General features: G+C 34.5%; 1 protein-coding gene and 1 long non-coding RNA gene across 2 annotated transcripts in view; both read right to left on the bottom strand.

Annotated features, from left to right (window-relative positions):
- LOC136027492 (zinc finger matrin-type protein 3-like) overlaps positions 1 to 24,268 on the bottom strand; it is a 172,647-nt gene that overhangs the window by 108,697 nt on the left and 39,682 nt on the right. Inside the window, exon 4 of the mRNA XM_065704802.1 lies at positions 542 to 627. Coding sequence (XP_065560874.1) covers positions 542 to 627 — 86 coding nt within the window. The remainder of the gene's footprint in view (positions 1 to 541; positions 628 to 24,268) is intronic.
- On the bottom strand, positions 6,985 to 8,930 carry LOC136027488 (uncharacterized). Its single transcript, XR_010617611.1, has 2 exons — positions 8,737 to 8,930; positions 6,985 to 8,096 (listed from the first exon to the last, which is right to left on the bottom strand). It is a non-coding gene; the product is annotated as an uncharacterized LOC136027488 (long non-coding RNA).

The following is a 24,268-nucleotide window of genomic DNA, read 5'->3' as shown; positions in this document are numbered from 1 at the left end:
CTTTCCGCTTTTTTTACATTTACAGAATAGAGAACACACATAAGAAAGAAAGAAGAAGAGGACACACAAAAAAGGCAAGGATTTACAGCAAAGAAAAAAAATCTCATAATATTCAATTATTTTATATGTCTTGATATGGTATATTAGTTTAACCAGCCTATTCCTTATTTCAAATTGTTTTTGAAGGAGCCAGACCGATCCGTAAAAACAGAAAAGGAAGATTTAGAAATGGGGCAATAAGATGAGAGGTAGAGGGGAGAGCGAAAGAAAGAAGAGAAAAGTCACGAGAGAAAAGAGAAGAGAACCAGTCACGTTTAAAAAGGCGGGGGTATTTAGTTTCCTCTTCTGACATGTTCTTAAGGGATAATGCGAGCGGCTTACGAAAATGCACCACAGAGGTAAACTATTGGCACGCCTTTTTCCGCAGGTTTTTTCTAGAATTATAATTTAGTGTCTTTCCTGTCACTACATCACTCCCGTGTAGGTATGCCTGTAATGAAGCCTAAATAATAAGAACCTGAAGTAAATGATGAACGCTTACCTTGCTGTCACAAAGGTTGCACTCAAATTCTGTAAATTTATCAATCAGCTCATCAGGCCAAGTATCGTCAATTCCATATAGGGGATCTACAAAAGAAAAGAGGTAATATACTGCAGTGCGAAGCTTAAAAGAGGTATTTCAGTTTTGTATGCGTGAGTTTGAGACTCATTCACAGGAGGGAGGGTCTCCCTCCTGTGAATGAGCCCCTTCCCTCAATCAACAGCCATTATCTGTAGCCAATTTATCAAAAGATGTTATCTGCGGTGTCTCGGGAACAGATCGAGGATGCTGAAGAGCAAAAGACAAAAGCGGCTAAGAGGACTTCATAACTTGTATTGGAGGAGGGAAGGGACTAAATTGCGGCCAGGAAAACTACCCTGGGTAAGTCGCATGACTTAGCTGGAGAGTAAAGCAATTTTGCAATAAACCCGAAAGAGTTGAAGAAAAGTCATGTGGCAATGAACTGTTTTAATTAGTTGAGATCTTATTCCCAAAACGCATAATCGCATTTCTTCTTAAGAAATTTCGAGGCACAACTGCAATAAAACGTAGTGCTACGTTACGTAGTAGTTTGTTTCGTAGTAGTCCGTAGCACAACTTTTCCAGAGATGCCAAGTGAAGAAAGGTAATATACTGCAGTGCGAAGCTCAAAAGAGGTATTTCAGTTTTGTATACATGGGTTTGAGACTCATTCATAGGAGAGAGGGTCTCTGTTAGTTTTTTAGCACCCATTTTTCATTCCTCGCAGGTCCGTTTTTATAACATTCTTCTCACATTTTCCAACAGTTTTGTTTAACGCACTAGTCATGTGGGCTTTGGGACAATAAACCCCTTCCAAAAATAAACGACTGTGTAAGTTTTATATTCATTTTTCTACTTAGAAAATGTAAGGTAAGGAGTACCAATAGATTACAACTAACCAGCCAGAGGATTTTATCAATATATTATGCACTCCCAAATTATATTATGTTGCAATAAAGAGTTGTCAGAGCATGCTGCTTAACAGCACTAAAAATCAGTAGGTTTATTTAAAACTTTATTGTCTAAGCACTTCTATTGCTTTTATATATCTTTCCGGAAGTGTGTTATTGTTTTCTATTCGCATAAAAGAAGCACCGATATGAACATGTTATTTTTATTTTTCATTTGTTGTTATTGTTACTTAACCAATCCCTTGCGTAAAAACCCATTTGTATCTGCACATGTTGTATGTATTTAGTTTTTCTTCGCACCAACTTTGCCTCTTGAAATTACGCTGTTGACTTTTTTTTACTTATAAATGTTTTGTCCACACTTCGACAAAAAAGGATTTCATTCCCAACTACATTTGAGAATATTGTCTATTCCCTTATAAAAGGTAACATCTGTGAAATTCATAAATAAAACTGTTGCTTTAACACTCACTATGCTGTTTTGGGAAAGTTGTGAATTAAAAATTACTGTAAAAAAACTGCAATCAGCGCCATCTATAAAACAAGGAAAATCATTACTTTTGTAGTTAACATCTTCGAAGTCAAAATCGTAAACAAAATAATATACCCTAATCTCAATCACTGGTATAAAAAAAAAAAAACAGGGATATAGAGCTGAAAATCCACTCTTCTTCCCATTCTGTAGTATTTTGCCAGGATATCTGCAACAGTACCGATGACGAGGGCTAAGAGATCATCTTACCAGTGTGCCTGAACTATTTTCACATCGCCCTGCGTATATACCATTACTTCAAAGATGAGAAACAGCGCAAGAACACTTACACCATAAAACTTTCGATAATGACCGACATTAAAAAAAAACAAGAACTAGGTTCAAATTTAGCATACATGATTTTCGAAATTTAAAAAACGTCAAAATTGTGGAAAAAGAAACACCTTTTCAAATTCTTAAACAAGTTTATATTCTTAACAAGTATACGTAATATCTCAATTCTGACTCAATGGATGGATAGATATGAATTTGGATGGTTTTTAAATTCCCAAAATGACAGAAAATCATTTTGGTCACTTCAAAAAGGGAATAGAATTTTAATTTCTGCTCGATTGAGCCCCCTGTTGATATTCTAAGACCGTTGGTTCGACATAATCATCACAGTGACAAACAATCAAAAAAACAAATTAACACGCATCCGTGATCTTTCTTCTAGCAAAAATTAAAAAATTCCACATTTTTGCAGAACAGAGCTTAGAGCCTCTATAATAGGGTTCTTTGATACACCAAATCTTATGGCGTAATTTTCATTAACATTCCTTGAATTTCTCAGGATATTTTTTTCTCCCCCCCCCCCCTTTCGAAAATCAGGCAAATTTTCTTAGGCTCGTAGCTTTTGATGGGTAACACTAAACCTAATGAATCTTGTATACTTGGAATCAGCATAAAAAGCCAATACTTTTGATGCATCTTTTGAAGTCATAGTTCTGTTTTAGAGTTTCGGTTACTTTTGAGATATTCCGTGACGCACAACGAAAACATAACTTCACTAATCGCAGTCTCACAAATCGCGTAAATTACGGACGGAGTATTAACGAACTTAGCTATGGGAGGGTCCCATGACACGCGCTGTCTCAAGGATAACAGCACAGGGTGGCCAGGTCGCTTGCAGTATCGCCAGTCTCATTACTTTTATGCCAAACCTCCTACAAATTACCGAGGGCATGTCTATTATATCTCCCACTATTAGCAACAATTTTAGAACAACGCAAGCATTATAAATTTGATTTGCAATAGTAATGCCTAACCACCAAAAGCAAGAACAGAGAACACCGTGTAGAAAAGTAACACCATACAAGGAAAGCATGAGATAAAGGCGTACTATTAAACGTCAAAAGGCGTTTAACGTAAAACATTGTTAAACGTTAGAGACTCACGCTTAATCAGCCCTAAGAGAAAGACCAAATAAGAAACTTCTGTAAGCCGAATGAGATAATTTGACTAAATTTCATATAAAATAATAGATATTCAGACTTTGGATATACTAGGGAGCAAAATCCTCCCTGCTTTCACGTCAACAAACATGGACGAAGGGGGCCCAAATTTATCAATGGGGAGGAAAGAATTATCATACCAAAAACTAAGAAGGAAATTAATAACAGGATTTACATCATTGTCGAAAAGAGAAAAAGCACTTGACTGTGGACCACACTGTCGAAGTCCCAGAAAGGCCGAGTTGGCCTTCCACTTAAAGTGGAAACCCACAGAGAGACTATTGTGTATAGCAGAAGAGAGAATACAGTGAGCATGACGACCAATAAGGAAAATAGCCAATAATCGCATTTATATTTAAATGAAGAAATAAAATATACTTGAGGAATTTAAACATATTACACACACCTGCTGCGGGGCGAAAAGACTAGCAATCCGATGGGATTTTCCTCGCATTACGACTAAAGTGAAATTGGTGCTTTTGATGCAGATTTGTGTTTATGACGGCTCGAAGTCATACAAGTATTTGTAATTTTCGCTAATTATTTAGCATTAATATCAGTCGGTGAAGACTCTAGTTGCTTAGTTGCAGTTTCAACGGTAAGAACTAACCCCCAGATAATTTGGCTTTAATGAAGCGGATCCGGGAGCAATTTAGACAGTAACCGGGAGATATATTATAGTAACGAAGAAACAATTTTAGAGAAAAAAAAACTAGTAAAATGATTACATCTAATTGAAATAGAAATCCAGCCTCTATTATTAAATTCACTACAATCTCGGTATTGAAGCAGAAATATGTATTTTAGGCATACAAAGACGAGTAAGTTGTTTTCTTTATTTCTCCCTTATTTTTCATTACTATTTTAGAAATCACCAGAAAACACAACAATAAGAACCTGTATTATGACAAGGAATATATAACACTGACCTATGAAGCAGCAAATCCAGATTTTACTTGTGAAAATACTTGTAAACAAACATCAATAAACACACAACACTTGTCAATATCTATTTTTCTAGGGTTGTTTTTGTTGCATTTCCTTTTCAAATAATCATAAGACGTCGAGATTCTTTTTTTTACCAGTTGTATTATTGACCAGAAGACACTTTGTAAACCTTTTTCAGAGAGGCCAGTTGACATCAAATATAATAAAAACGAAAAAAAATTCATATAAGACATTCATACAAAATGACAGTGTATGAAAGCATGAAACTTACATAAACATGTTAATACCTAACTTTAGAGAAAATCCTTTCCTTTCGACATCTCTGGCAAAACCTGAATGCTCAAAAAAAGAAAAACGAGAAAAATAACTACTTTGGTGAAAAGTGACTTTTTTTACCAAAGTATACATCAAGTAGGAAAATGTTTCGTTTTATGTCATAAATTTACAAAATGTGACCCTATTTGCCCTTTTATATCCAAAATTTCTAAAACGTTTCATTTTTTGCCCTTTTATGTCATTGTGTCCCTGCATATGGGAATGTGTCCTTTTGACATAGAATGTATCCATTTAGCTAACCTGACATCTGGTTTTCCAGGTCATTCTTTCGTCACGTCCTTAGGCAGCAAATTCTGGGAAGAAAAAAAAGACGGGACGGGTTTTTTGGGAGTCTATTGCATCACACAGGGCCCTTAGGAGCAAACTTCCGTTTTAGCAAAAGTTAGTAAATTTCGGGAGGGCTGACCTTGATGACGAGATCCAAGATTTCCTATTAGTTTTTTCCTTGTTTTCCTTTTATTTCGACTTTATTTACAGGATTTCCTTGAAAACAATGGCAAATAATATGAAAAATACAAGGAATGGTAGAAGAAACAATAAGAGTATCAACATGCATTTGGCTCCAAAGCGTACTCTTTCTCTAAGAAGATCTGTAGGTGCTTGAATAGGCATAAAGAATAAAATCAACTTCATTTAGCAGTTAGTTTTCCATAATCAAATGAAAAACCACAGATGTAAAGTTTCAGCTGCTAAGGCAGAAATCTTTCACGTGAAAATTCCACTTTCGATAAACAGAATTTCCACATGATATCCTCTTGAATTTAGAATGAAACCATCCCAAAAAATTAGGAAAACTTCTACCGAAATTAGATTCCCGGTGTCTTAGTTATCCAACTGATTTCTCGTGAATTTGATCAATACAGCATATCAAATTCGTTTGAGCATACAAGGAGCATCAAAACTAATAAAAGGTAAATTCAGGTAATTTGAATAAAATATTGAACATAAAAATTATACTCTTCAATAAACAGCTGAAACGATGTAAGATGTAAAAAATGATACAAAGAGATTCTATTGCTTATCTATGATATTGATATTTTTTTTTATTTTGACCAATATTCAGAAAAAATTAAAGAATACTGCAAAAGAAGGTTTGGAGAATTTTGCTGTAATTTTTCCTAGTACTCATTGCAAATAGGAAGCCGTACATTCGCTTCGTACAATGAAAATGAATGAATTTCTGACAACTTTTTGAGCCTTTCCATGAGACCCTGGCATTATCTCAACTTTGGTACATCTGGAGCTTGTTTTCTCTTCTCCCTTTCATTTACTTCCTACTAATAAATGTTGTCCATTCATTGTTTTTCTTTGTTCCTTTGTGCTATTTAGTGTTTTTTCTGATACTTTCCGCTGTATTTTGTAGATTAGATAGTGAAATTCTTTGTACGGGTTTGTCGTTGAATCAAATCATTCATTCATCCATGAAGATTTTATCAATGAAAAGAATTTTGCTTTTGTTGATTGAATATGTATTATGATATGTACTGAATATGCATCATGTTGATTACGTTGATTAGTTCTAGTGCAGCTTTTACTATATGGTTCAACTTTGATTGTAGGCACGGCGGCGAAGCATACTATGGAATTTTTTAAGATTAATCGTAAATGAAAGCTACGACCTGGCTCTCGATCTCACGAAAGAATAAAAATGATCAGACTCGTAGTTTTCGGCCCTATTGTATTTGCTCAGGAACTTTACAGTTTAATCGAAGTTAGTTTTTTTTTTCTCTCTCTCACTGTTTCAAGTTCACAGTTCAAGTTTCATAATTTGCCTCCTTTTTCTTTGTTGTTTTCGTGGGTGAAGTTTCAAAAGAAAACTCTGATTTCTTTTTTTAAATCACAGGCTTTATACGATAACCTCACGAATCAAATGAAACCCCAAAAAATATTTGGGGAATTTTCAAACTAAATATATATATATATATATATATATATATATATATATATATATATATATATATATATACTAGCTGTTGGGGTGGCGCTTCGCGCCACCCCAACACCTAGTTGGTGGGGGCGCTTCGCGCCCCCCCCCAAGCCCCCCCGCGCGCGTAAGTCGTTACGCGCCATAATAGTTACGCGCCATTGTAGTTGTGTCCCTATGTCCCACCTGTGAATATAGATAGATATATATATATATGGTTTTAACTACGTAAAACTTGCGAATATACAACATTCTTTGCTGTCCCATTGTCTTTGCATATAAATAGATTGTCAGGTTTACCGACTCTTGAACATGCAACATATAATGGTCCATGGGAAAACAATCTGTATTCAGATCTATACCTCATGATTCTAATGATTGCCCTTGAGCTTTGTTGATGGTGATTGCTAATCGACCATTCCCTGTCCCGGTGTCCCGGTCGTCATTTACATCCCCCTGTTTCCTCCGGTGTCCCCGTTGTAGTTGTGTCCCTGTGTCCCGGTCGTCATTTATATTCCCTGTGTCCCGGTCGTCATTTGTATCCCGGTGTCCCGGTCTGTATATACATTCGTTTTTTAGTTTTGTTTTTCTCCTTTATTTTTTTCCTTTTTTTTTCTTTTTTAGCTTATTTAGATTTTTAGATTTTTTAGTTTTTTTATTAGTTTTTAGTTTTTTTTTCTTTTTAGTTTTTTTGTCCCGGTCGTCATTTATATCCCCCTGTTTCCCCCGGTGTCCCCGTTGTAGTTGTGTCCCTGTGTCCCGGTCGTCATTTATATTCCCTGTGTCCCGGTCGTCATTTGTATCCCGGTGTACCGGTCTGTATATACATTCGTTTTTTAGTTTTGTTTTTCTCCTTTATTTTTTTCCTTTTTTTTTCTTTTTTAGTTTATTTAGATTTTTAGATTTTTTAGTTTTTTTATTAGTTTTTAGTTTTTTTTCTTTTTAGTTTTTTTGTAGTTTTTACCTTCTTTTTAGTTTTGTTAATTTTTTTTTTACTTATGTCCTGGTCGTCATTTATGCTCCCTATGTCCCGGTGCTTTGTTGATTGCTAATCGAACATTCCTTTTGTCCTGGTCGCTTTCTCTTTGAGTGTCGTCATTTATTTTTTTCTTTTTTAGTTCTTTTAGTTTTTACCTTTTTTAGTTTTTTTTAGTTTTTTAGATGAAAATTTTTTTTAGTTTTTTCCTTTTTTTTCTTTTTAGTTTTTATTGGTTTTTACCTTTATGTTAGCTTATTTTTCAGTTTTTTCCTTTTTTCTTAGTTTTTTTTTATTTTTTATTTTTTTTAGTTTTTTACCTTTTTTTAGTTTTTTTAGTTTTTTTAGTTTTTTTTAGCTTTTTTACTTTTTTTATTAGTTTTTAGTTTTTTTGTAGTTTTTGCCTTTTTTTAGTTTTTTCAGTTTTTTTTTTAGTTTTTTATTGGTTTTTACCTTTATTTTAGCTTATTTTTCAGTTTTTTCCTTTTTTTTAGTTTTTTTTAGTTTTTAGTTTTTTTAGTTTTTTACCTTTTTTTAGTTTTTTTAGTTTTTTTAGTTTTTTAGCTTTTTTATTTTTTTTTATTAGTTTTTAGTTTTTTTTGTAGTTTTTGCCTTTTTTTTAGTTTTTTTAGTTTTTTAGCTTTTTTATTAGTTTTTATTTTTTTTTGTAGTTTTTGCCTTTTTTTAGTTTGACAACTTATTTTTATATATATAGATAGTTTTTTTTTTTACTTATGTCCTGGTCGTCATTTATACTCCCTGTGTCCCTGTGCTTTGTTGATTGCTAATCGAACATTCCTTTTGTCCTGGTCGCTTTCTCTTTGAGTGTCGTCATTTATTAGTTTTTTCCTTTTTTTTTTTAGTTTTTTATTGGTTTTTACCTTTATTTTAGCTTATTTTTCAGTTTTTTCCTTTTTTTTAGTTTTTTTTTATTTTTTATTTTTTTTAGTTTTTTACCTTTTTTTAGTTTTTTTTTAGTTTTTTTAGTTTTTTAGCTTTTTTACTTTTTTTATTAGTTTTTAGTTTTTTTTGTAGTTTTTGCCTTTTTTTAGTTTTTTCAGTTTTTTTTTTTTAGTTTTTTATTGGTTTTTACCTTTATAGTTTTTTTAGTTTTTTAGCTTTTTTATTTTTTTTATTAGTTTTTAGTTTTTTTTGTAGTTTTTGCCTTTTTTTAGTTTTTTCAGTTTTGACGTCACCTGATCCAGTTTTTTCAGGTGACGTCACCTGACACATCCATCCATCCATCCACAGACAACTTATTTTTATATATATAGATATATATATATATATATATATATATATATATATATATATATATATATATATATATATATATATATATATATATATATATATGTATATATATATATATATATATATATATATATACATATATATATATATATATATATATATATATATATATATATATATATGAGCGGATTTTTTTTTAAAATTAGCCACATGGTAAAGATGAATTCTATAATTGTTTAGTTCATTCAGGTTTTTGCAATGTGTTAATATTTGTGATTTGGTAAAAGTTATAATATTTAGTTTACCTATTGTTGCTAAAAAGAGGGATATATTAACAGGATAAGCTTGTTTCGATTTTACTAGGTTGTTTTACATTTGCTGTTTTTTTTTTCATAGGCATGTATTTTGGGGGTGATACCTGACACGGGGATGCCATGGATATTCTGTGGTAGCCACAACACTGTGCTGGGTAGAGAATTTAAAGTGGCGAAACCTTATATAGGCCAGTGTATTCTCCTGATGAGCCCTTGTGTTGGGTGTTGCCTCTGAATTATTTGTCTATATTATTTTTTCTATTGTTTGGTAAATGACGACTTATACTTATTGACGACATGACTGCCTGTCCATGGATTATTCTTTATGGTTGATTGTGTATGGCTATCCTGTTTGACCTATGTGATTGTATGGATGAGTAGGGTTAAGGCCTCATTCAAGTGCTGGTCTACATTAATCACTAATTTAGGAAAACAGTCTCCCTTTTCTCATTCTGTCTCTCTTTTTTTTTGTGTGTTTGTGCTGTTGCATTGGTGATTTCTCTTTTCATGATATATATATATATATATATATATATATATATATATATATATATATATATATATATATATATATATATATATATATATGGACAATAATCTCAATAATCAAATGAAACCCTCAAAAACATTTTGAGAATTTTTCAACAATATCAGAACCAAAATCTTCCGCTGTAGCTTGCAGGGCTAGTGACCGAAAACTTGAACTTCGGTAGGTAGGTAACCTCGGCTAAGGAGAAAATTCCTAAGGATAGGCGTGTCAGAGACCTGCACAAATTGACTTGATAAAGTCGTTTTCCCCGATTCGGCCATCTGGGGGGCTGATTTTACATCGCTGACACTTACAGTTCAGGTATTAACAGGCTTCGAAATTTCATAGTTCAATACTTCTTATGATATGAAACTACAAGTTTGCTAGCATCCAGACTATAAGAGCATGCGATCCAAATTTCGTATGGGGCTGTGCTGAAATTTAACCATGTGCCTATCGACTTTCATATTTTATCCCCCTGATCCATTAGCCCACGGTACTTGCCAATTTCAAGCGGGTCTGAGCATTCCCGCGCAATGGTCAGAGAAGGAGTGTATCTCTTTGAAAGTAGTCATTCTAGTGTACCATTAGTCCAAGATACTATCCCAGTAAGTTTCAAACCGGTAGATAAAAACAAAATCATACAAATCGTTCTGTTGGAACACTAATGGATTGACGTTGGAGAAACTGAAGATCCACTTCGAGTCTCCAACCACACATAATGTAACCCATGTATGACCCGGGCTCAAAATAGGATACTCCGTACGTATGTTTATACCAAAGTGGTGTGATGGGGGGATGGAAGGTCAGGGGACCCGAGTGCACTATGGTCTACCAACCATATAGATTGAAAAGGCATGTTGCCCTTGTTCAAACAAGGGACAGCATGCCTATATTTCTACAATATAATTGGCGATGGGGTGGGTAGTTTCAAAGGCTGACTTCGTGGGTTCAAGAATACGGATTGAAATACTTGCAAGTCCAAATTAGGCAAATTTACACATTTCGACCTCTCTCTTAAAAAGTTGGCAGTGAGAGCGGGGGGGGGATGAAGAGCTTAATTCCACTTTGTGCCTCTGATCATACAGATTCAAAATCGCTGCATTTGTCGTTAAAAAAAATCTATTATCTACCTTTCTATCTCCTAAAAAGTTGCCATTGGGTGAGACTAAGTTTATCTAGGACTTATCTCGTTTCTACACCAAGACAGGATTTAGCTCGTTGTTACATCGATCCTGAGTCAGAACTTTTCTCTTTGTCGCACTCATTCACTCCGCAAATGGAACTTGGCACATTTTTGCACTAAGTGAGGACATTCTTGCACCAGGATTTGTTTTGGTACCAAAACGAACTTTTTTTTCTATTAAAGTTTAGCTTTAGAAAATTAAATGAGAAAGAATTAGCTTAAGAAAGAATGAGCCATTCGTACAACTTTGGGTTCTTGCTCCTGGAGCTCGAAGGGTCGTGTCCCTCTGGATATAATTTTTGGGACATCCTGACCCTTTTGAGTAAAATAGATAATTAAAAAATTTGACCTGAAGATATGAGGAGTTATGGCGGTGCCTTGGGGGAGGGGACATATGATGGTTTTTGGTGTCATCCACCCGCTTTTAATCGTTAATGCTTCAATCTCTGACTAAATGAACCCCCTCCATACAGCGTGTCCGAGAATAAATTAAAGTAATTCATGGGAGACCCATCGCTCGTTATCAAGTCAAACACCACGTTGGCTATGATCATATTTGTCATCATAGCAGTTTTTCCTACTCTACAGTCAATAATCGTTGAGGCCACTTTTTCACCCTCCTTGGCCTAAAGTTAGACAATGTAAAAAAATGAAAGAAGTAATAGGGAAAAAACACCATGATTAAATAGAAACAAAAACGGTCCTTTTCCACGATTAAAAATGTACTGTCAGAAATCAAAATTGTTGAATGATCCCTGTTGAATGACACTTATTGTACAGACTTGTATTAAATTGCTCTATCACCATCTGAACTTTGTATCTCTATAAAAAAAAGATCTTACCCTCTGACTATTTTTGTACATAAATCGGACAGAACTAAAAATATTATCCTACCTACACAAGAACTAGTAAACAATACGAAAACGCAAAATGTATATTTCAAGGAGCTACAGTAAAAGTGGCATGAGGGGAAAAAAGACAAGAGAACTTCAAAAGCCACAAAATACTAGCGTTCTCCTTATCTCTTTGTACATACAAAACAAAAATGAATGTCAATTTTCTTTTCCCCTCGAAAACCAATATTCATTGAACTAAAGTGTTTACCCTACCTATACAGAGACTAGAAAACAAAGCAAAAAGTAAACTGCATCACTGAAGAGCTCAAAGTGAAAGACATACAAGAGGAAAAAGGTAGAAACAACCTCACTTCTAAAAGAGTTGCAAAGTAGTGTTTAGGAAACAACAATCAATATAGATCTTAACTCTCAACACCAAAATAAAACTAGTTAAAATCAACTTTTTTCCTTAAATCAATTCATACTCAACTACAGTTAGTACCTTATCTGTGCTAGAGCTTCAAAACCACCTACATATTTCATAACCTGAAAGTTAAGGATTTTTTGCTCAATATAAACGACTTTTGAATGATGGTAATGATAAATTTTGTACATTCCTTTATACAGAAAAGAATTGGATACTTTGAATATATCTGTTTTGGTTTATGGAATGAATTATTCAGGAAAGTATTACATCTAATTGAATAATATTCACAGAATTATAGAATTTCAGCAGAAATCCAAGGCCATTTGTCACGCCTTAATTCCCTGGATGACTTGATATCCCCCATGAATCGGCTATGCGACCCTTCTAACGCCTTATGTGTCCCGAGGCATCCCCAAGCCCAAGATAACAAAAGATCGAAATTTCAAAGAGTCGTTTTAATCAGAACGGCAGAAAGGACCAAACTAAGCTTCCGTGGACGATTTGACGAGCGCAACCCCTTGTGTATGAGTAACAAACTATACAAATGAACCATGAAAAACAGATACTAATAGATACATAGTTTTAGTAAAAAAAAAAAAAAAATCCAGTATAGCTAGTTTACTCCTAATTTAGCTTGCAAAAATCTTGGCAGACTAAGTAGGCTAGTTGACTTTAAGCTGGTAGGCCTGCTGTAAAAACAAATTTGTTGTCTTTTCCCTTTCCTGAATTTCAAGTACCTAAAAAGACAAGCATGCAGTACTTTTGGGTTCAACAAACTTCCCAAACGCTAGATGGCATTAACGGTTTTTCTCTTCGTAACAAGCACCATTTTCCGCTCAAGGAAGTTTCCCAAACTCTTCGGTATCGTCATTTAAAACAAGATCTTTAATCTAAAATATTACCTTTGTCATTATTTATCATTTAGTTTACCTTTTTTTATTTCACTAATCTTTCATACATCTTTTCTTTTATTTGTTTTCTCTGAATATGACGGAATATCTGATAGATAGAGAAACGAAACCATAAAAGAAAAGGTTAAGTGAATGACTTAGAGAGTTCCTAATTATTAATATTAAGAGTTAAAATTTGCTCGTCGCATCCTCTCCCCTTCCTAAGACCACGCTCCTCTTCTCGTAAAACTTTATCTACAGCCTCTTTAACTCGAAGAAGTATCATTGCATATTAAAGTATATATCAAGTATTTTGGCTCCTAGACAAACCAATTTATCAGCTCCATAATTACCACACTCAATATTATAATCTTTCCTATGTAGGAGTTTATTAAACTTTTCCTAACTATTATTAATGCAATTCCAAACTTAGCAAGACTCAGCAGTTTCCTAATTCTTCATGAGCACAACTCCCTCCCTATGCAACCCATACTTCCTGCCTGAGTAAAATAAGTTCTATACTACCTAATTTCAGGTTTCCTACCCCTGGGACTGAAGTTTCTGGACCTCCTTACCTAGTCCTCCTTTAACCTAGTCTTCGGCTATGCACCCCATACTTCCTGCCTGAGTAAATAAATTCTATACTGCCTAATTTCAGGTTTCCTACCCCTGGGATTCAAATTTCTGGAACTCCTTACCTAGTCCTCCTTTAACCTAGTCTTCGGCGCAATCCTTTCTTTAATTGTAAATATTTAATTTTGACAGTTAATTTGACATGGTTTTCAGTGTTCTTTTGATTTTACAGTATTTGGCTTAGAATACGAATTCGGCATTTTTTTTTTCTTTTACCATGTGATATCGTTTCATCCCCTACCCTTTCTGTTCATGTTTTTGCCATTAATTGCATAAAGTTCATTTTAGTTCTTGGACTTTGAATTTTTTCTTCTCTTTTTCTGCATTAAATTTTTACTGGCCATTTTTATGCTTGTTTGGTGTTTCTTTTACTTTTGCCTAGCTGGATTATTTGTTTCTTTGTTTTTCTTTCTCTTTTTGGACATATGAAGCGAATTCGGATCTATTAAAACTTATTATAGCCTTTTGAAAATAAATATTATCTTATCCTAACATGTCCAGTTAAAAACGTTTGAATTCGTCCGTCAAAATATCAAAATGATTTTAAGTTGTATTTTAACGTTGACTCTGATGGCTCTCCAAATATGGCTCTGAAGCATGGGCGCTCCGAAAAGCAGATGAAAATTTACTAGATGTTTTCCAGAGAAATTGCCTACGGAATGTTCTGGGTACCCGGCTGACTGACCGTATTTCAAACAGTAGGTTGTACGAAAAATGTGGTTCAATCCCGCTTTCTAGGGCTATAATGAAAGAAAGGTTGAGATGGCTAGGCCACGTTCTACGGATGAAGGATGACAGATTACCAAAGATTGTCCTTTTTGGCCAACCGTCTGGGGATACACGGAAAGCAGGTCATCCTTGTCTGAGTTGGGAGGATGTCATAAATAAAGATTTAAAGGAAATGGGAACTTCCTGGGAGGATGTAAAGAGAGAGGCTTTAAATAGATTAGGTTGGAAAAGGAGCGTGCGTAGCATTATTGGCCTCAGGCGGCATGGTGCTGCAGTGAGTTATTAGTAGTAGTAGTAGTATTTTAACGTTGTAACATTACAAGTTACAATTTTCACACTACTTAAGTCACTGAATATGATTTATAACCTCAGCACCCTATAGAGAGCCTAACTCCCTCCGTACGCACCCCATACTTTCTATTTAAGTAAATAAATTCTATGCTACCTAATTTTGGGTTTCCTACCCCTTGGATATGAGTCTCTGGAAATCTTAACAAGTCCAGTTAGAAGCGTCTAAATCCATCAGTCAAAATGTGAATACGATAGTTGTATTTTAACTTTGTAACATTCCAAGTTCAAATTTATACATTATTCAAATAACTGAAACTATCCTGGAAATTAAAACTATTCTTGTGAAATTAAACATAACGGGTTCCAGAGTGCTGGACAGGGACTAATACATCTTCTCAAATCTACATGAGGCGTTTGAGCCGTCTTAGAACCGGACAGCAGGGAGTCCCTGGGACCTTCAGTATGATTGGAGGCTTTGTGCAATCCTTCGCCCATCTTGGTCGCAAAGTGGTGATACTACAGTACTGCTACTACTACTAAAACTTCACTGCAGCATCAAGCCGCCTGAGGCCAACACAGCTACGCATACTCCTTCTCAATCCCAATTCATTCTAAGTCTCCCTCTTTACACCCTCCCAAAAAGTTCTGATTTCCCTTAAATCTTTCCTTGCGGCATCCTCACACCGAATTCCAGGAATCAGTATCCACTTTCTTTTCCCATTCTGAACCAACAATTACTAAACCCTTTTTGTTCTAAAAATAGAAAAGGATACGAAAAAGAAAACTGCATCTTTTATGAGGTCAAAGTGAAAGACGTATGGGGCGAAAACAGTAAAGAAAGCTTCGAAGAATCACAAAGCAATGTCAGACTACAACAGTATTTATTGAGTCAAGTCAACTTCCCCCTTTCTATGAAGTGGTCATTCATTCTCCAGATTCCGATCGAGATCACTCGATTATTTGAAGGAGCTGGACAATTTCTTCAAGTAAAAAAAGAATGAGGAAAGGAACTCTCCACCTACTTCTCTTTGATTCTTAGATTATAGACGGAAAAAAAATGTCAATGATGTTTATTCAGTAGTATCGGCGTTTCGATTTAAGAAAAAATAAGGTGTTGATGCCTTTAAGATAAAAGAAATGACTGACAATTGGTTGTCTCCTTACAGCAACCCTTTTTTCATGTTATGATCGTTTCATGACTTTGTCTCTTTACCCTTATTAATTCATTTTTCTTGAGTTAACATCCCATTCACATTTACAGAATCTAATTACGATATGAAACACCCCGGTTATTCTCCTACAGGTTGTGTTAATATCCAAACATTGGTCTCCGATATTAGTTAGCTGTACAAGGCATTTTGTCTAACCCAAAATTTTCTGTTTGTTTCATATTTTGTGCGCCTACCATAACTATTTTGACAAAATTCTACAAGGCCAGGGTATATTAGGCTTAGTTCTGCACAGATATTCAACTTAACAACACGAAATAGTGAGTTTAAGTTAGACAACGGCCATGTGTTCACAAAACACTGAAGGGTCCCTCATAGAAGTGTCAACTTACTAGGATACTGACACCACACCATCCCACATAGCTCAAATGTAAACCACTTCAAAAAGGTAAGTTCTGTAAACTCATACATTTGGCTTTTTGAATAAATCAAACAGTTCGTGGTAATCAAACAGTTCGTGGTAACGAACTGTAGTGAGGAGCGACCTGGCTCAACAGTAACCGAAACCCTACATCAAAAGAATCGCATTTTTACGCTGATTCTAAATAGAGTTAAATACTTAACTATAAATAATATTGGAAAGTTGGCCCGGGTAGGTATGAGGTATCGTGATGTTTTCTTATATAATTAGTTTAGTGTCTTTTCAGTCAATGTTTGTTGCTGTATTTTTTTCACTTATTTTGTGTATGTCACCATGGCCCAATTGGGCTTTTGTGTGAATAAATCTATCTATCTATCTATATCTATCTATCTATATAAGTTTAATCAAGTTTAGTTTTTCGCATGAAAAGTTACAAGCCTGAGAAAATTTGCCTTATTTTAGAAAATATGGGGAAACACCCTCAAAAGTCAAAGTATCTTAACGAAAATCACACCATCCGATTCAGCGTACCAAGGAACCCTACTATAGAAGTTTCAAGCTCCTATCTACAAAAATGTGAAATTTTGTATTTTTTCCCAGAAGACAGATCACGGATGCGTGTTTATTGCCCTTTTAAGTGATCAAAACAATTGAATGGCACCTAGGCCCCCTGCCACACTCATTTTTTCCCAAAGTTACTGGATCACAATTTTGAGATAGCCATTTTGTTCAGCATGGCCTAATAATTATGTCTTTCCGGACGACTTAATCCCCCACAGTCCCCGGGGGAGGGGCTGCAAGTTACAAACTTTGACCATTGTTTAAATATAGTAATGGTTATTGGGACGTGTACAGACATTTTCAAGGGGACGTTTTCACGTTAAAGGGCGGTGGGGGAGGGGGTTACGCGGGAGGATCTTTCCATGGAGGAATTTATCATGAGGGAACAAAATTTTCATGGAGGGGCAGCAGGATTTTCTAGCATTATTAAAAAAAAATGAGGAAATAAATTAAAAAAAATTCCGGGTGGAAGTAAGGAGCAGCATTAGAACCGAAAATGAACAGAAATCATTACGTATATAAGGAAGTTCGTCTCCTCCACAATACCTCACTCTTTACGCTAAAGTATTTTTTAGTAATTTCAAATTCTACGGCCTTGGTGATTCAGGGGTCAATCTCAATGAGTTGTGACCAAATTGAAGCTTTAGGGTAAAGAGTGAGGTATTGACGAGGGGGAGAACCCCCTCATATACGTAATAAAAATATACAAATATAGAATTTCGTTATATAAGTTAATTCGTAAGTTATGTATATTTATTACTAATGAAAACGTTCGTAAAAAAAGAGTTCTAGTTGCCTTTTTAATTAACCAAAAATTGGAGTGCAACTAGGCTCCCCCATCCTTTTTTTATCAAGATCGTCCAATCAAAACTATGAGAAAGCCATTTAGCCAAAAAGAAAATTAATATACAAACTACATTTTAATTACTCATGTGCGGTTAGCCAAAATCAAAACATGCATTAATTAAAAAACGTTCAGAAATTAAATAAAAAAAGTTTTTTAACTGCAAGTAAGGAGCGACATTAAAACTTAAAATGAACAGAAATCATTCCGTATATGAGAGAGTTTGTCTCCTCCTCAACACCACGCTCTTTACGCTAAAGTTTGTAATTGTTTTAAAAAGTAGAGTTGTGAGAAAGAGTCAAACTTTAGCGTAAAGAGCGAGGCGTTGAGGAGGGGACAACTCCTTTCATATACGAAATAATTTTTTGTTCGTTTTAAGTTTTAATATCGCTCCTTACTTGCAGCTAAAAAACTTGTTTTTTAAAAATTTAATTCTATACTGATCAATCCTACATAAGTATATACGATGTCGATTAAAGAACGAAACCGTGCCAACTCTATCCGCTTGATACGTCATACTCGGTTGAATGAGTTAGCATCTGATAATCTAAAAGAACAGTGCGGCTTGACCACTGTTTGACCACTTGACCACTTTCTGAGGCGATAATCAAAGAAAAGTTAAGGTAGTTAGATCAAGTCATCAAAATGAAGGATGATCGTTTTCCAACAACAGCGTTTTTTGGCATTTCGTTTAGAGCCAAATGAAAATCAGGGTTACCGGGATCAACAGAGACCATAAGAGATCTAAAGGAAACGAGAAATTCGTGGGAATGAGTGAAGAGAGAAGCTCTGAATATTTTAGTTGGTTTGGCGCTAAGACGACCTGTCAGCAGCAGTCATATTTCCAGTGCTGTACTAAATAAGATAAAGAACACCTTAATAAACAGCATTATGGAATTTAAAGCTGTAATGTGCAAAAAAAATTGTTTTTTTTTTATCAGCAACGCATTTTCAGACACTTTCAACAATGTTTTGCGACGTATCACCATTGCAACATTTCCAACATTTAAACGCTATAACGTTCAGTAACATTTACAACCTTACAACCTACGCTCTAATAATGATGATGTCTTTGCTTAGACAGTAAGGAACAAAATGTTTATTTTCTTTTAATTATATCAATTGATGCTTTTATAATAAACATTAAGCAATGGGAAAGACGGACTCAACCGATTTGGTATCTGAAAGGAGCATATAAACCATCATCAATTAGCCCTTCTATGCCATTTTAATGTGAAGACAGCAATTTTTGCGTCTTAAGTTAAGCAAACAACATCTCCTCGCCTGTCAAAATTAACTAAATTAACACTTCTTGTCACACTTCAAATATTCAGAAAACCCTTTCTTTTTCTTTCTAAGTGTTTAACATAAAAATGGCTGTCATCTTGAGGATTGCGACATTTTTAAATGCCCCTTTACTTTTCTAACAAAAACAGACTCAAGGACCTTCTACGAGAATAAATGAATTCTGTACATGATTAATTAACCAGTGCCTTACAGCTCGATTTAACAAAGCGAACGTGATAAAGTGGAAATATTGGCTTAGTGAGGGGTAATGAAACTTGTGTTCACAAAGAGATTAAAATTGTCCAGTTCATAATTGTTCGAGATAGTAAAACTTGTCAACGAAACAGAGAGTAAATAATAATTCCTTTGAACTGTAAAGATGTGAAGGCATCACTCATATGGCAGAAATGTGCATTCATCCTACAAGCATGTCATCTTGGATTTTAGCACAATAAGAGTACAAATAAGATCAGTCCAATATTCTAGCTGTAAATAAAGAAGTGGGAAATCAAAGAAAAAACTTCAGTTTATTAATGGAGAAAAATGACCATATATCCCTAGATACAAAGAAAGGGTTATGCACTAGGCTGTATCTTGCACGCCAAAGGCATAAAGTCAACGATATAATCCCGGACATAGAAGAGGAGGCAGAATTGGCTGCATGATCTTTAGTTCAGAGAACAAATTCTTTTAGAATGTAATTATTTATTTACTCGGAAATTAATTTCTATATCTCTAGCAATATTGAACAAAGAACCTTCCATGACAACAAAGACATCTACGAAAGAAACATAATTTTTGGTATCCGATATTTATTTTAATTATCATGTATCGCATTTCTTCGTCACAATGGTGTTACCGGGAAAAAAGTTCCTTTAAGACGTTAAAATTACAGAAAATCAATATTAGAGTGACGAAATTCAAATCCTGAGCATTCAAAGGCCAAATTACAAAAGTGAATAAAGGAACATCTTCCTGATAATAGGATTAAAAGATGTTTTCGAACCCTGTCTGAGTTGTTGCAGTGGTTTCTCTTAATTGAAAATGGTAATATATATATATATATATATGTATATATATATATATATATATATATATATATATATATATATATATATATATATATATATATATATATATATATATATATATATATATATGCCTGTTATGACAAATTGTTAATTGTAACATACAAACTGTAACATACCTATACTAAGAAATTGTCTAGGTGCCTTGAAAGAAATAATTAATTTGTTTAGAATTTCACCTAAACGCTCTGCAATTTTCAAGCCCCCTTTTTTGTGGTCTAGTTTATCCAAAAGATCTTCTGTAATGACTGGGACATCCCTGTGTGTGAATAAGGCCAATCCACTTAGCCCTTCTTGACCTGAGACACTCCTGATATAAGATTTCACTCTTCTCAGGGTAGAAAAAAAACGCTCGTACATAGCCGTAGTGACGGGAATCGTTGCATCAACCTTCAAAAATTGATTTAGAGTGGGGAAAATGCTCGGTAAAATTCTAGTTAATTGACTTCTTGCTAACTCGGAAAGGGTTTAAGTTAGGTAAATGAAACTTTCAGGGATGGGTCTACAGGCTAAAGTATGTCCCGGGAAGGTATTTTGAAGTACCCACCTCCACTCCTTCTCCCTCTAGAGGGCCCTGAAATTTGCCTACATGACAGGTAAATCATGTAGCTACCTATTGAAATTTTGACAAAACAACATTTTACCTTAATTTTCAGTTACTAGTTGCTTTTTCTCTGCCTTTAGTTCTGAAAATCCAATTCCTGTTATTTGAGTAGAATTTTGAGCCATATCAATGGTTTTTTTTTCAAAATTTAGGAAATGTATTTGCATATCTTTAAAACCTCATAAAATGGAATGAGTAAAGTTATGAAGCTGAAAACAATTTTGTTGTACTTCAATTAAGCAGAAAATCTATTTTGCAAGGTTTCACTTTTATAAAACACATATTTTTAAAGGTCATCAAAGGTCTGGGCCCTCTAGAGGGAGAAGGAGTGGAGGTAGTTGCTTCAATATACCTTCCCGGGACATACTTTAGTCTGTAGATTCATCCCTGAAAGTTTCATTTTTCCTAACCTAAACTCTTTCTGAGATAGCAAGAAGTCAATTAACTAGAATTTTACCAAACGCTCTTATCACATTCCTTTAAGCATGTATGAAATATTTTGGTGCCATGTTTCCTAACATTATCCACATTCTCCTCCACAGAGCTAACTCAGCTTGCAAGCTTCCCCTATAGCTGTTTACATCAAGATACCAAAAATTAGTCAGAGTATCTGATATATCCTTTGTTTTTCTTCGTCAATCGAAATACAGTGCTGAGAAGTAGGTATTGCAGTGACTCTAACAACTTTCTATGACTAAGGATCCGCTGATAGAGCTGCTGCAGAGAGTAGTTGGTAATGAAATAAATACAAAAAGTTGGTAATACGTTTCAGGATCATTTTAGGGTGTTGCGTTATTATTTCTATAAGTTCACTTAGGAGCTCATCTGGGCATTCTAGTGCTAATTCCTGCACCTTGGCCCAGTTGAGTTCCTTCAATAAAACATGATGAAACGTGGCTTCACTCCTCTCTCCTCTCATGTCTCTAACTTTGCCCTTAAGATCGTTAGCATGTTCGAGAGAATATACCATATCTATGGTTTCTGATTGCAAAGATGTCGATAAATTGTGTGATAGACTAAAATCTTTACTGATAGTAACCTTAGAAGCAGCAAAACTGTATATCTCAGTAACAGCTAACAAAGAATAAGCTTTGCCTGAAGATTCAGAAGCTGAATCAGGATTTTCCTCATAGCCTTACAGATAATAATGAACATCTCTGTTGACAAAATTATTGTTTTAAGTGCTCCATCCATCTAGTCTCGCAAAATGTGTTCAATCTTATTCTTTTTGTCCCTGTGATAGGATTACTTTCTTGAACAATTTGTTTTTATTTAATAATTACAAATTTTCAGTATTGTCTAAATAAAGAATGTGCCTTATATTCTAAAAACTTTACTTTTTCTTTTTAACCGGTACTATCATCCCTCAGTCAATTTATCCATCTCCCTCCGAAATTTGTCACTTCGTTCGCCCCTGATTTCAGGAATTATTCTTAAAGAATTGGGACAAAAAGTCAAACTTTGGCGTAAAAAGAGTAGGGCGAGGAAGGGGAAACGCCCCTCATATACAGAATAATTTATCTTTGTTTCAAGTTCTAATGTTGCTCTTCACTTTCAGTTGAAAAAATCTGTTTTTTTAGATCAGATTTATGACCTTTTTTCAAATCACACCGGGAAATTCCTTCCGCCCCTCCTCCTCCCATGAAAAACTCCCCATAGAAACTGTCCAAAAGAAGTCTCCCCTTCGTGAATCCCCCTGCAGGACCCCCCCCCCAGAAAAATGTTCGTATATTTCACAATAACAAATATAATATTTAAACACTTAGCAACGCTTACGGCCCTCCCCGGGGCTGTGGGGGGTCATGTCATCCCCAGAGGCTTTCAATATTGCTGAACCAAATAGATACCTCAAGATTTTCACAAGACGTTTATGAGAAAAAATGTGTGGGAATGGGGGTCATCTACCCTCCAGTCTTTTCGCTCACTTAAAAAGGTCACTACGACTTTCAAGTTTTGTTCAAATGAGCCCTTATCTAATCTTCTAGGAGAAACGGTTCGATACGATCCCCCCAGAGGAAAAAAAGATCCGTGATCTTTCTTCGGGCAAAAAAAATAGAATTGCACATTTTTATAGACAGGGATTTTAAACCCCTTTAGTGTGGTCCTCTGATATGCTGAATCTAATGGTGTGATTTCCGTTAAGATTGCTTGACTTTACTGGGTTTTTCCTTCTTCGAAAATCAGGCAAATTTTCTCAGGTTCGTAGCCTCTGATGGGGTAAAAAAAAAAACTTGATGAACCTTATATATATAGAATTAGAATAAAAAACAAACAATTCTTTCAATGCATTAATTGTTATTAAAACTCCTTTTTTAGAGTCTGGATTACTATTGGGCCGAGTCGCTTCTGTTTGATAAACGCTTACAGATGTGAAGCCAAAACGTTTGTTTCATTATTTGTTCAAAAAAGATACGCACTATAGTCAAAGGAATTAGCGAATTCGGCAATGCCAAGAATAGTGACATATCCAGGATCAAATGTAAATGGTGATTTCAGGGGCAAATGCCCCCCCCCACTAAAAAATCATAAGTGTCACTAGCTACCGGGAATGAAAACACCAACAAAGGAGCCTAGGTTTTTTACACCCCCCCCCAAAAAAAAAAAAACCTTAGTTCTGTGTCCACCCCTGCACACATCACCAAGCAATTGATACTGCGACAAATCTCGGTACACAACACAACAACAAAAAACACAACATATACACAACAACAAAAAATACAGTCAAAGATACACTTTATATTTTTCAGTTAGCAGACCTTATAAAAGAAAAGAACAAGTCCAGAAATTTTCCTACATTAGTACTAGTGATGAATTACATGGTCTTTTACTTGTTTTTAATATCCATCTCCCATCTCCTCAACGACAAAGAAATTGTGACGGATTGTCTTCTGTTTTTCCGTTTCCCGGGACATCCAGCTGTTTTCCAAAGTCCCATTTTAGATTACAATATGATTTAGAATAGGAAGCCCAACAAACTGTGGCCTTTCTTACAGTAAAATACAAGGAGATCTATTCTTTGCAAAAATACATTTGACAATAAGCAAGATAATGTTTATACTTCTTATCGTCCCCTTTTTTTCATTTACAATAGTATTGTTGGACTTCTTTACAATAAATACCAACTGCAGTAAAAAAATAGGGAAATCTCCTCTTATTTTCATGGGTAAACTTTATCAGGGGCGCCAATTCACGAAAAATACAGGGAGAGGAGCAAGGATATTTTCAAATTTAAAATATAGAGGGGGCAAATTTTGTCAGTTTTCAAAAACAAAAACAGATATCTTTTGTAGGCATAATAAGAAATATCTAGGGGGCTAGTGTCTCCTCCCCCTCCCCAATGGACGCCTCTACACTTTATACTATATATATATATATATACTATATATATATATATATATATATATATATATATATATATATATATATATATATATATATATATATATATATATATATAAATATATATATATACATATATATATATATATATATGTATATATATATATATATATAAATATATATATATATATATATATATAAATATATATATATATATATATAT

This window comes from Artemia franciscana, chromosome 5 (genome assembly GCF_032884065.1).
Source record: "Artemia franciscana chromosome 5, ASM3288406v1, whole genome shotgun sequence".
NCBI lineage: Eukaryota > Metazoa > Arthropoda > Branchiopoda > Anostraca > Artemiidae > Artemia > Artemia franciscana.
This window is presented reverse-complemented; position numbering and strand designations above follow the sequence as displayed.